Source organism: Cebus imitator, unplaced genomic scaffold (genome assembly GCF_001604975.1).
Source record: "Cebus imitator isolate Cc_AM_T3 unplaced genomic scaffold, Cebus_imitator-1.0 Scaffold161, whole genome shotgun sequence".
Lineage (NCBI taxonomy): Eukaryota > Metazoa > Chordata > Mammalia > Primates > Cebidae > Cebus > Cebus imitator.
The window spans coordinates 3,424,527-3,438,364 of record NW_016107476.1 but is presented as its reverse complement, the minus strand read 5'-3'; the positions used below and the strand labels follow the sequence as shown (position 1 = coordinate 3,438,364).

Below are 13,838 nucleotides of genomic sequence, written 5' to 3'. Positions count from 1 at the left end.
CAAACATTATTGTATTTATTTCCACTTAATTCTTGAAATAAAATTTATTTTCAATATTATTTTCCTTCATTCTTCACCATTGTAGAAATATTTCGAGTGCTAGTGTTTCTTTTGTTTGTTCATTTGGTAGTTGTCTGGTAACTTTGTCTGGAAGCTCTTTTAGATGAAGACTCATGGGTCTGTGCATTATTAAGGAAATGTTCTCCTCCAAAAAACAATTAAGGGGATAAGAGAAGTAGAACAGGGAATTGATCACTCCAAATAAATGTGACACTTAAATTTAAATCAAAATCTTAACAGCAACCCAATCCCTTAGGTTTCTCCAGAACTGAAGTGACATCCTATTTTTTTGTTGGGATTGGGTTGATAGAGCTGAGATTTGAAACTTCCACAACCACAGATGTTGGCTATGGGCTTGCCCCAGGGTGCACCCAGGCGATACGGGTATAAGAGCAGAGCATCCATAGAATTTACTACAGCAGTCTTTTTTTCCTTCTATAGTCCTAGTTAAAACAAAAAATAATATTTCTTATTCTATGATGGTAGCGATGATGGTGCCTCTGTGTAAACTATGTCATTTAATCTAAAATTTGTTGATTAAATATAGTTGATCAGCTAATGAAATTTTGATTGATCACTATGTTTAGAACAAGTGTACAATTTGTAGAAGTACTGATTTATGCTATTAAGGAAATTTAAATTTAAGAATGATATCATATGGTAAAAATTACATATAGATATGAAATGTAGTCCTGAATAAGACCATCTGATACATGTATTGAGGATCTATAGAGCAGAAAGATAAGATTAGTGTTTGTTAACCAAGATGATGTTGAGTGTGTATTTTACATATAATTTTAATACATATCAATTTATAAAGAGAAAAAGGTAATGCGTTTCTTACTGAAAAATATTTTATGCAGAACTGTGGTAGAAATCATTCAATTGCATGTAACATGTTTACCATTAATGTACTTGATAACTCGTTATTTTCAGCTATGAACATTTTTTTAGTTTCATCCTATTCTTTATTTACTTACAGTTACTTGCATTAAAACATGGGATTTTGGCATTTTACCTCAGCTAGTGACCATAAAGTAGTAGTAGATGACAGATGGCTGATTCAACAGTGATATTTTCTTGGTATACTATAATGCAAATCTGAAATTAATAAGGCAGTATTACAGTGATATAGATATAAAATATAGCCCTTTTATTTAAAAAATCAGTTCCACAAGAATAGAATTGTCATATAAGATAGACAGCCCCAATATAGTTTAAGAGTGTTTTGTGACTGATAAACATAATAAGACAATTTCACAATACTTTCGTAAAATAGAGTATGCAGGTTATAGAAGGTAATAGTACTCTGTATTCATTGAATAACTTTTGCAGTATTGCTTTCAGTCCTCAGACACATTTAAAGAAGGATAAACACAAAACAAAAGATCATCTAAATAAATGAGATTGATACGTAAGAGATGTGGAGACCTTGCGGTAGAAAGAATCTTTGAATGTTCTAAATTTCTGAAATCTGAAGAGAAACCTTACAGAAAAATTAATGACTGTATTTGAATATTTGAAGAACTGCAATGGGGTTCAGATTGTAGGTTTTGTTCTGCGTTGCACTGGAACAGAACTTCTGAAGTTACAGCTCTCCAGATAGAAAATGGGCTGTTTCTGTGTTGCAAGTGTCATCTGGTAGCATCTCCCTAATAGTGTCATCCAAGGCTACATGCCATTTGTCAGGGACTCCATAGAAGAACATGAGTAAATTAACTCTGAGACACCTTCAACTCTAAGCTTTCCCAAATCTGTGTATTTTTGCCTGCACAGTTACAAGCTGTGTTCTATAGCACACTTGACAGTAAAATTTATATATGTTAGAATCTTTAAAAGTAAAAATTTTAAAAATCATTAATATTGAATAGCTGGTTAACAAAAAGAAAGTAAGTAGAAAGAAAAAGTGAATAAATCATGTCTTCATCATTAAAGGCATCTGGGATACTTAAACTCATTTCATTTACTGCATCTGAAATTTTTATTGTATTGAAATGCAATGTTTTCACTTTCAGGTTTTCGCTCCCAGTAGCTGCAACAGCAGAAAACTGCATTCTTACTACTTACCCATATATGGCAATTCATCTGGATAAGCAAAAGATTATTTTAAAGAATGGTAAGCTAAGTATGACTTATTTATCTCTAACTCTCACTGTATAGATTATTGGACAACATCTAGAAATAAAGTGAATTTAAAATTATCAGTTGTTTATTAAACAGCTGCCATTGGTAGGAGCTGTGCTTGTCATTGAAAGTAGAATATATATGTCTCTTAAATCCAAAAATTGACAATCTAGTTTGAACACGATGATGTAGACAGAAGACAATATAACAAAAGCATGTGGGTGTGACAGGAGATATAAGGCAGGAAATGTAGGTACAGGGCCATAATGCTTAGACCTTTATTCTATAGTAGCGGGAACCATCTGTCATTTTTTGAGTATCAGTGATTAGAAAGAAAACAATTCTTAGGATGTATGATGAATTAAAGTGGGACAGAATATGGTCAGTAGACAAGCCTGGAATTGCTGCAGGGGAAATTGTGAGAGAAGCTAAGAATACTAAACAAGCTAGTGAGCAGGGAGAAATAGGAAAGGCAAGATACAGGGAAGTACATTAGAGAAAGGAGGGAGAGCGGGTAACAACAACAAATCCCATCTGTGTAGATTGTCAAGGTCTTAATTTTCAGTGCTGAATTAGAGGTCTTTTTTGTTTGGTTTTAACCAGTTTTCTCATATTCTTCACTTGTTTCTTCAAATATTTACAACTCTCATAAAACATGTTTAGTTTTATTCTACCTCAATCTCAGGAGATGATTCTTTTTTCATACTATTCAGAAGAAATAGAGGCCATTAAGCAGTACCACTCAGAACTTCCAAATACCCTTCCAAATATGGGTTGGAACTGGATTGTGACAAGCAAGTCACAAGCATGTATTGTGACTCATTTTACTGGTCACAAAGCTGGGGGCCAGTACTGTCTCTTGCCTTAAGCCATTCCTTTATCTGAATCCCTTTACCCAAGTACCTTTCTGAATCAAGTAACCTTGCTTATATTCATTTCTGTCTCCCTCTTGGCTGCTTTGAGTAAGCATCCAGGAAGACAGCAGAGAGGAGAAAGGAGACTATATCTTCTCAGTGCCCAGCAGGCTCATTCCCAAAGAGCAAAAATGGTAGCTTCAGGCCATGCATCCCTTATTAATTCTTTCCAAATCTAACTGTAAGATAAATCACTCAACTTCCCAAGGAGAGGGAGAAAAGTAGCAGAGGAAATTATGCAATTAAAATACTTCAGCTGGCTTTAACAGGAAAAATTTCAGGGATGAGGAAGAAGAATTTATCCATTATGCTGCCATTACTAAACTACTGAGTGCAGCTAAGACTATTGACTATTCTTCCTCCATCTTCAAACTTTCTCTGGGTTTCCACATACCATAATTCTTCGGTCTCCTTTAACCTCTCTGACTATTCCATCTGAACATCTTTCATAGATTCCTCTTCGTCTATCTGTACTTTTAAATTATTTGTGTCAATACGAATTCTGACCCCTCTCCTCTTCTTCCTTCCATGACTTCAGCTATAATCCATGGGCTATATCTCTAGCCTAGTTTCCTCTCAGAGATTCAGCAATCCAGAATTCAACTGCCTTCTGGATACCATTCATTGTATTCCCATAGGCACCCCCAAAACCACATATTCCAAACTGAAGTCCTCTCTCTGAAATTTTTTTTCTCTATATACGCCATCTCTGTTTGTACCTATGGTCCATCCAGGTGCCAAATCTGGAAACCTGAGTGCCATCATTGGCAATGTGTTTTCTCTCACACTCCACTTCCAGTCCACTGATTCCTGTCCCTTTTGCTGCCTAAATATTTATCAAATCCATTCACTTTTCTCCCTTTCCACTGCCACTACAAACATTCAAGCTGCCATCATATCTTTCCAGGATTGTTGTAAGGGTTTCTAAACTCTTCTCCTTCCTCCTACAATGGTCTCCCCCTTCACAAACCTACCCTCATGCCATGGCCACAGTGATATTTACAAACTGAAAATTCATTCTTTAATTCCCAGGTATAAAATCTTTCCATAGAATATCATTGCTAGGTAGATGAAGCCTGCAAGACCACACATGTGAGCAAGTGGCTTAGTTCTCATTTCTGGACATTTTTTGCTCTATTCTCAAGCCACATTAATCTTCTGCAAGTTCTTTGAGCATGTTGACCTTTACCGATATTTTTTCTTGTGACTGGAGCATTTTATCCATGATAGCATACACAGTTATAGAAGATCCCTGCCTGTGCATGCAAAAAGTATGTGTTTCTCTGGTGTATCCTCATAGTTCTGTGCAATTCTTCTGTCACAGACATTACTACATTTTGACTTAACCTTCCTATTATCAATGTCTTTTTCCAAAAGCTGCTATCTATAAAGTCTGTGAGAGTAGGAATCACCTCTCTCTTTTTCACTCATGTCTCCATAGTGCCTCACACAATGTCTAGCAGATAAAAGGTCTTTGTTCAGTATTGTGAAATCAATTATTTGAATTTTAAACCATCAGGAAGGTATCTTTTAGCTATATATTTTCATAAAATAATGAGTTATATGTGGAATAGCATATTATGAACACTGAAAAATTATTTTAAAGAAATTTATGGAATAATGCAGTTGGCAGGATGGAGATATACAGGGAGAGATAGATATCTCAAAATTTTATCACACATTGTCAAAATTTAAAGCTCTTTTCTGACTAATATTGATACAGTGTTTTTATATTCTATACTGCAAGGAGGAGTATTTCAGAATAAGACAACGTAATAGTTATGAAGAGTCACACAAACTGGATCGCAATTCTCATTTGTGTTCTAACCACACTATTATGCCATATGATTTTATTTTTATTCTCAAATCTTCAAATTTACCATCTTCTATTAAGCAAAACATGCATGACAGAACAGTAACAGAACACTGATATCTCTTTTACCTATTTAAAAGGGCTTTTGTGAGGACCCATAGACTGCAAATACATGGAAATTATTGTTATTAATATTATTTCAATATTGTTGCTATTATCACTGTGGTTGTGATTGCTTTATCATTTTTATATGCCTTATAATTTACTTCCAGAAAATAATGATTAATTACTGGCCAATAAATAATATTGTTATCTCTGTAAAAGAAATAAATAAAACCTGTATGATAGATTATTAAGCATAAAGTCTATGTATTACAATAATGCATCCATTTGGGGAAATATTTCAAAAGAAATAAATTATAATTCTTAAATATTCTAGAATATCTTTAGAAATATGTATAGTAATAATTTCTAATGTATATTTAATGCTTCCCAAGTATATGGTACTCTGCTAAGTACCTTATATTTATCCTTTAAATTAGTCCTCCCAGAAGTTCTGAGTTAGATGCTCTTACACATCTCGCTTTACAAATTAAAAATCTGAATATGTAGAGAGGGTGAGCAGGCTGTCCCAGAGAATTCTAATGAAATTTGAGGCCTCAGAACCCATACCCTTTGGTACTATGTGCTAGGATATGATGGGATCAATGAAGGTAAAATATTAAAATATATCAAGTCAAAAGTAAAGCAGCATGATTATTTTAGAATTGCTCATCTGCAAAATTCTTTCGAAAAGTAAATTATTGAGTTTAGTTGAAAGGGTAGAGATTTGGTTTTGCATTCCACTAGGAACTTTTTTTTATCATTTAATGGCAAGTTAAAAACATTTAACCTAATGCATCTACCACAAATAATTCTATCATCAAGTTCTCTAAGGCTCACTTCTATGAAGTCTATAATGGTGTAGCATTCTGGAAATATTGCACACCTATTGACTACAGAGTCTCTGGCAAATTCTGAACTACTCTGTTGTGAAAGAGTGAAAGAAACTTAGCATACAATAGCTCATTTATATTTGGTGTTACCTTTCAAATAATCTTCACAACAAACTCATGAGCTCAGAAACTTTGGTCTCATTTTATGGATAAATACACGTTTTAAATAATTCATATAACATACTCACAGTTTAACTTGTCAGGAGTAGAGGTGCCAAGTTTTCAAATCAGATTTTTCTAACTGCAGAGTCTATGCATTTTTGACAGAATCAGACTGAGTTAGGAGCTGGGACTTGACCCCAGGGCAGGGATTGGACACTGGATCATATGGAGGACTAGCTAAAAGAGAGTCAGGGCAAAATCAGCTTGCTTTCTGTCTTTTCTTTTTTTATTGCTGAGACAGGGTGTCCCTGTGTCTCCCAGGCTGGAATGCAGTGGCACAATCTCGGCTCACTGCAGCCTCTGCCTCCTGGGTTCAAGCAATTCTCATGCCTCAGTCTCCCAAGTAGCTGGGGCTACAGGCGTGTACCACCACACCCAGCTAAATTTTGTGTTTTTGTAGAGTTGGGGTTGGGCAGGCTGGTCTTGAACTTCTGGCCTCAGGTGATCCTCCTGCCTTAGCCTGCCAAAGTGCTGGGTTTATAGGCATGAGCCATCTTGCCTGTCTGCAAAATCAGCTTTCAATCAGACATGCCTACCAGTGTGCCATGTCAATTTACCATTGCCATGTCAACATTTGGGAGTTACTGCCCCTTTACATGGCAGTGACCCAAGGATTACTACACTTTCCCTAGAAATTTTTGCGTAAACCACCCCTTAATCTGTAGGCCATTAAAAATGGGAATAAATATGACTGCAAAACTGCCTTGAGCTGCTACCCTTTGCCTAGGGGTAGCCCTGCTCTTCAGGGGCAGTCATGGAGCTTAATACTGCTGGAGATGTAACACTGACTCTTCAATTAAGCTGTTTACTTCTACCTCTGGCTTGCCCTTGACTTCTTTCCTGAGCAAAGCCAAGAACCCTCGCAGGCTAAGCTCGACTCTGGTTCCCACCTGCCCTGCATCAAGACTATGAATGTATGTAAATTGCATATGTATTTTGAGGCTTGGGCTTATGTCACTCCTACTGGCTTTTCTTGGTCATCACTGCCTTTGACTGGATTCAAATGGACACTGTGGCAGACCCTAATATATGTATAACAACTTTAACTGAAATTGAGATTGAAATCTGTACAAAAATTATATCAGTTCATAACCAAGCTGTGATATTATTACAGAGAGTTAACTAGGAAGAAATACTTTTTTCTGGTGGCTCTTTTCCTATATCTTATTTTGAACACCATATATAATAATTTCATGTCTTTGGATGTAGAAACATTTAAAATGTTTTCATATTCTTCTTTATGCTAAAGTTGAAGATTGTTCATTCTCTAATAACTTTGATGTACCATAACAATTGCCTTACCAAATAAATTCATTTAGTTTAGAAAATTGTATCAACTTTTATGTTGTTTCCTGTTTAACATTTATTTGATGTACAGTGGGCATTTAGATTTTTTTTTTTTACTTTGTTATAGATAGGTGGATACAAAGATAGAAAGATACATCAATAGATAATGGATAAATTCAGGTTAAATAATGGGATAAGGAAGTACATGAATGCATGTTTTACTTACTATGATTCAATGTCATTTGTAGATAAGGATGAATATCTTAGGAAACCTAGAGACCTTGTTTCACCTCCCTGCCAGGATGCTAAATCATTCCCTCCTGCTTCAATTAAAAAGAAAGACACCACTAGCAAATTAAATGATGCTGAAAGTGCAAGGGGAAACATATTTATTGGTATGTAGCAAATACATAGTGTACTTCCCAAAATTAGTACATGACACGATCTGCTTAATATCATTTAATTTAAAAGTTAGGTTTTTGCAAGTAACAAGAAATTCATGAAGAAAATTGTGAATTTGTCATTAATATTAAATGGATCATCTGTTTGGAGAGTTGTCTTCAAGGGTCAATAGTAGAGATTCTCTAATGTGCTTGATTCATAGCACTTTCACTATTTAAGTATTTATTTTCCAAATGCCAAAATGTACCACATAGTTCCATTTATTGAATGCATTGGGACAAAAATATAAGAGTAATAACTGATGTGCTATCCAACAGATGTTGCAGTAGTATTTAACTAAAATGTTAAATATCCTGTGGAGCCTCTAAATTTACTTAGATATCCCAAGCACTCTCTGTGCACAGTTTGGGAACTGCAGAACTAAGGACTTATCTCCTCAGTATCTAAATGTAGCCAATGATTCCTGTCTTAGAAAGAGGTCAGCACAGATAAATATGTAAGTTTCCTACTATTATTTACAATTAACTGTTCAAATATTCCTTTCTCTGGATTTGGTAATATTGAAAATTATTCTTTTTATTGAATGGACCAAACCAAATTAAATAATATGAGGTTTTTAGTGAGTGTGTGATTGTGCCATCATATAGACAGATATTTTTGGGAAAAAAAGGATGAAATTATTTTATATTCTTGAAAATTATTTTAACTTGAAAATGCTTTTATTAAAATACTTGATTTGGATAGAAAGTCACTTGGGATCTAAACCAATATTATGTTTGTATAATTTTTTCAGATGAGGTTAAATTTTTTCTAATACATAATGATGAAGATTGTCAATACATTTTACTAATGTAATAAAAAATGAAAGATTCCACTTCAGGGAATATTTTCACATACCATTATGGCAAGAAGAATATGTAACTTTTATTTATTGAAATCTACCTATTGTTAAAACATTTCTGTTGGGTACTTAAAAACAAATACATTTTCATTGTTTATTTTTAAGATATAGTAAATTGTTTAAGAATTTCTATGCAAGCATAGAATAATTTATAGAATGGGTTCTATTAGTCTACATACAAATGACAATAACTGAAAGAATATTTTACTCCTGGTCATGTAGCCTTTTTTTTTTTTAAACAAACTAATTTGAATTTTAGGAGTGGAAGCACTGCCTGAAAATTTCCACCTGGATAAAAGTGAATCAAAGAAAGATAAGAAAATATGTGAGCAATTACTTTCTATCGAAGAAGAGACAAAGACACACTGCTTTTTTGAGCAAGTTGTAAATGCAGCGCAGATCTGGTTCAGCCTCTTTGGCTGGCCTGAAGGACCTCATTCTCTTTGTATTCCAGGGTCTGTAAGAAGGTGAGAGTCACATGTTTCTCTAAATTCCTTGCTTTGTATCACATCATAAAATACAATCTATTGATTGAGATTAAGTGAAGTACAATATGAAATAATTTATTCTACACTGATATATTATGATGCATCTCATAATTTATTGTTATTGCAAGAAGAGTAAAATGATGCAAACACACATTCTTTAGTATAATGTCATCTTTAATTTCTTTTAAATATCTGTTAATTTTAGGCAAGCACTGAAAATCTGTGAACCTCACCTTCCTCATCTGTGATACGAGAAAGGTTATACTATGAGTAGGAAAGCCCTTTTAAAGTTGAAAATTTTGTAAACTACACATTGCTGTGTAAATAAACTATTAGCCCTAGATGGAGATTATAGCCCGGTAGACAGGTAATGGTATTAATGAATAGGGAGGGATCACCTTTCTTTGACATGATTTCTTCTTTATTGCGCATTTACTTCCCTTCTTTCATGTGTTGTTTTATTACTCAGTACGTCTAAAATAGTTCAACTGTTTTGGTTATATGAAGTGACTTAATTCTGTTGTTAAACAGGAGTTTAGGCCTATTATTTGTTATAATGTTGGTGTAGTGTGTTCTCAGAATTTTTCTGCCTGCTTTCTCAGCAATGAGGTGACTTGATGCAACCACGGTGGGGAGTAGAGTACTCATACCGATAGTGGACTATGGGCTATTTATATAATTTCCGCTCTATATTCGAGAGACCTAGGTAAAAACTAAGGCTACAGTTTTCCTATATGTTACCTTTTTCAGGTTTTTTAATTAATGGGACAAATCTGGCTTCATGGAATGAATTGGCTAATATTTCCTCTTTGACCCTGCTGTGATAAAATTAATGCAGTAGATACCCTGAAAATTTATAATTTTCATCATAAAATAATTTGGCTCCAGAAAATCTTTAGCAAAATTATTATATTATAACTTCAGTTTTCTGTTCTGGGGTTTTGTCTACTGAAAATTTTACCTGTTTCAATGAAATTTTAATGACTCGTTTTCATTTTGGAGGAAATTATTGATTGAGCATTTGAAATTCATTATTCAATAGGTGTGACTAGTAGTTTTTTTTTAATTGTACTTTAGATTCTGGGCTACATGTGCAGATCATGCAGGATTGTTGCATAGGTACATACATGGCAATGTGGTTTGCTGCCTCCATCCCCCTGTCACCTAGTCTTTCTGGTTTTTATTTACTTTATGCAGTTATATGTATTTCTTCATTTCCAATTGTGATTTTATTTTTTCTTGATTATAGGTATCAGGAATTTAATTTTAAATCTCATAAAATGAGTAAATCCTTGCATTAACTTTCCATTTCTGTGTTTTCTAAATCATGTAATACTGATTTTTTTATAATTTACTTTTCTTTACACCTGAATTGTATGCTTAATTAATTTGAGGTCTATAAATATATCTTTTTTTCTCCTTTAACTGCATTCCAGAATTTTTGTTACTAAGCAAAAATTTCTAGTTTTCATAGATTGAAATTTTAGTTTTTATTTTCTATATGATATTTACTATAATAGTGATTGCTAGTTTGTTGCACATTACATGATTGCATAAATTTATCATTATTTACTTGTAATTAACATTAATTTTGGGGCATATACTTGCTATTTTATCATATTTTTGGTTAGTCTAGATGCAGAAATAAATGCATTTGCTTATAAATCATAGCAGACACTTAAAGATACTATATGGGAAGCTTCTCAGAGGTGGGATCACTGGATCAAATAACATAAACTTCTTAAAGTCTCTTATAATACATTGTTGGATTATTTTTTATTACGTGTTCTGTATTAATCCCACTAATGAGATGAATTGTCAGTCTGGTTGTTTCCTGAGGGAATTGAGTGCTGTAACAGTTTAAAACCCACTATTTTGACAAGTAAGAAACAGCCCATGTTTCTTACTTGTCAAAATAGTAATCGGGAAAGGCAGTTCTGGAGAAATATGGGAACCTTTCTAGTTTTGGGAAGAAAGATACCTACAACCATAAAACTTTGATGAAAAATTAACTTTATCCAAGTGATGATATTATTCAATGCATTTTTTTTAACTTTTAGTTTCAGGGGTACATGTGCAGGTTGGCTCTATAGATAAATTGCATGTTGTGGGGGTTTGTGGTACAGATTATTTCATTATCCAGGTAATCAGCATAGTACTCAATAGGTAGTTTTAAAATCCTTACACTTCTCCCAACCTCCACCCTCAAGTGGGCCCCGGCATCTATTGCTCCCTGCTTTGTATCCACATATACTCAATGTTTAGCTCTCACTTACAAGTGAGAACGTGGTATTTGGTTTACTGTTGCTTTGTTAGTTCACTTAGGATAATGGCCTCCATCTCCATCCATGTTGCTGCAAAGGACATGATCATATTTTTTTGTGTATGTGTAGTATTCTGTGGTGCATATGTATAACATTTTCTTTATCCAATCCACCATTGATAGGCATTTAAATTGATTCCATGTCTTTACTATTGTGAATAGTGCTGCAATGACATATGCATGCATGTGTGTTTATGGTAGAATGATTCATACTCCTTTCTCTATACCCAATAATGGGACTGCTGAGTTGAATGATAGTTCTGTTTTAAGTTCTTTGAGAAATCACCAAACTGGTTTTCACAGTGGCTGAACTAATTTACATTTCCACCAGCTGTATATTAGTGCTTCCTTTTCTTCATAGCCTTGACAGCATCAGTTATTTTTTAACTCTTTAAGAATAGCCATTCTGACTGGTGTGAGGTGGTATCTCATTGTGGTTTTGATTTGCATTTTTCTAATGATTAGTAATGTTGAACACTTTCATATGCTTGCTGGTCTCATATATGTCTGCTTTAGAAAAGTATTTGTTCATGTCCTTTGCCTATTTTTAAATGAGTTGTTTGTTTTTTACTTGTTAAGTTCCCTATAGATTCTGGCTATTAGACATTTGTCAGAGAAATAGTTGGCAAATCATTTGTCTAATTCTGTGGGTTGTCTGTTTACTCTGTTGATAGTTTATTTTGTTGTGCAGAAGCTCTTTACTTTTATTGGGCCCCATTTGTCAATTTTTGGGTTTTTTTGCAGTTGCTTTTGTAATATTCATCAAAAAATCTTTGCCTGGGCCTACGTCTCAAATGGTATCTACTAGACTTTCATCAAGTATTTTTATAGTTTTGGGTTTTAAATTTAAATCTTTAATCCATCTTGAGTTGATTTTTATATATGGCATAAGGAAGGGGTCCAGCTTCAGTCTTCTGTATATGGCTAACCAGTTATCCCAGCACCATTTATTGAATGAGGAGTCCTTTCCCTGTTGTTTGTTTTTGTCCACTGTGTTAAAGATCAGATGTTTGTGGGTGTGTGGCCTTACTTCTGAGCTGCCTATTCTGTTCCATTAGTTTATGTGTCTATTTTGTACCACTACCATTGCTGTTTTGGTTACTGTAGCCTTTTAATCTAGTTTAAAGTCAGATCTAGTTTAAAGACACCTCTAGCATTTTTGTTGTTGTTGTTGTTGTTGTTAGTATTGCTTTGGCTATTTGGGCTCCTTTTTGGGTATACATGAATTTTAGAATAATGTTTTTCTAATTCTGTGACGAATGTCATTGGTAATTTGATAGGAATAGCATTGAATTTGTAAATCACTTTGGGTATTATAGCCATTTTAACAATATTGATTCTTCCTATCTATGAAAGTGGAATGTTTTCCCATTTTTATCATCTCTGATTGATTTGAGCAAATTTTTGTAATTCTTGCTTTAGAGATCTTTCACCTTCCCAGTTAGCTGCATTCCTAGGTATTTTATCTGTTTTGTGGCTGCTGTGAATGTCATTACATTCTTCATTTGGCACTCAGCTTGGGTGTTATTGGCATATAGAAATTCTACTGATTTTGTAAATTGATTTTGTATCCTAAAACTTTACTTAAGTTTAAAAATCAAATCTAGGAGCTTTCGGGCAGAGACTATGCGGTTTTCTGGGTATGAAACCATATCATCGGCAAACAGAGATAGCTTAACTTCCTGCCTTCCTACTTGGATGCTCTTTATTTCCTTCTCTTGCCTGATCGCTCTGGCCAGGGCTTAACAATACTATGTTCAATAGGAGTGGTAAGAGTGTGCATTCTAGTATTCTTCTGGTTTTCAAGGGGAATGCTGCCAGCTTTTGCCCAGTCAGTATGATGTTGGCTATAGGTTTGTCATAGATGGCTCTTATTATTTTCACATATGCTCCTTCAATGCCTAGTTTGTTAAGGGTTTTCACCTGAAGGGATATTGAATTTTATAAAAAGCCTTTGCTGTATCAATATGATCATGTGTTTTTGTTTTTAGTTCGGATTATGTGATGATTCACATTTATTAATTTGGAAATGTTGAACCAACACTGCATCCTAGAGATAAAACCTACTTGACCTTGCTGTGTTAGCTTTTTGATTTGCTTCTGGATACAGTTTATTAGTATTTTGCTGACAAGTTTTGTATCTATGTTCATCAACAATATTGGCCTGAGGAATTTTTTTGTGTGTCTCTGCCAGGTTTTGGTATCAGAATGATGCTGATCTCATAGAATGAGTTAGGGAGGAGTCCCTCCTGCTTGATTTTTGGAGTAGTTTCCATAGGAGTGGTACCAGTGCTTCCTTGTACATCTGGTAGAATTCAACTGTGAATCTATCTGGCTCTGGGCTTTTTTTTTTTTTTTTTTTTTTTTTT

The 13,838-nt window shown here is 34.1% G+C and overlaps 1 protein-coding gene across 1 annotated transcript in view; it reads left to right on the top strand.

Moving 5' to 3' along the window:
* Positions 1–13,838, top strand: part of LOC108314792 (cilia- and flagella-associated protein 47) — a 161,682-nt gene that overhangs the window by 62,411 nt on the left and 85,433 nt on the right. The window contains exons 10-12 of the mRNA XM_037743965.1: positions 2,076–2,176; positions 7,604–7,750; positions 8,918–9,125. Coding sequence (XP_037599893.1) covers positions 2,076–2,176; positions 7,604–7,750; positions 8,918–9,125 — 456 coding nt within the window. The remainder of the gene's footprint in view (positions 1–2,075; positions 2,177–7,603; positions 7,751–8,917; positions 9,126–13,838) is intronic.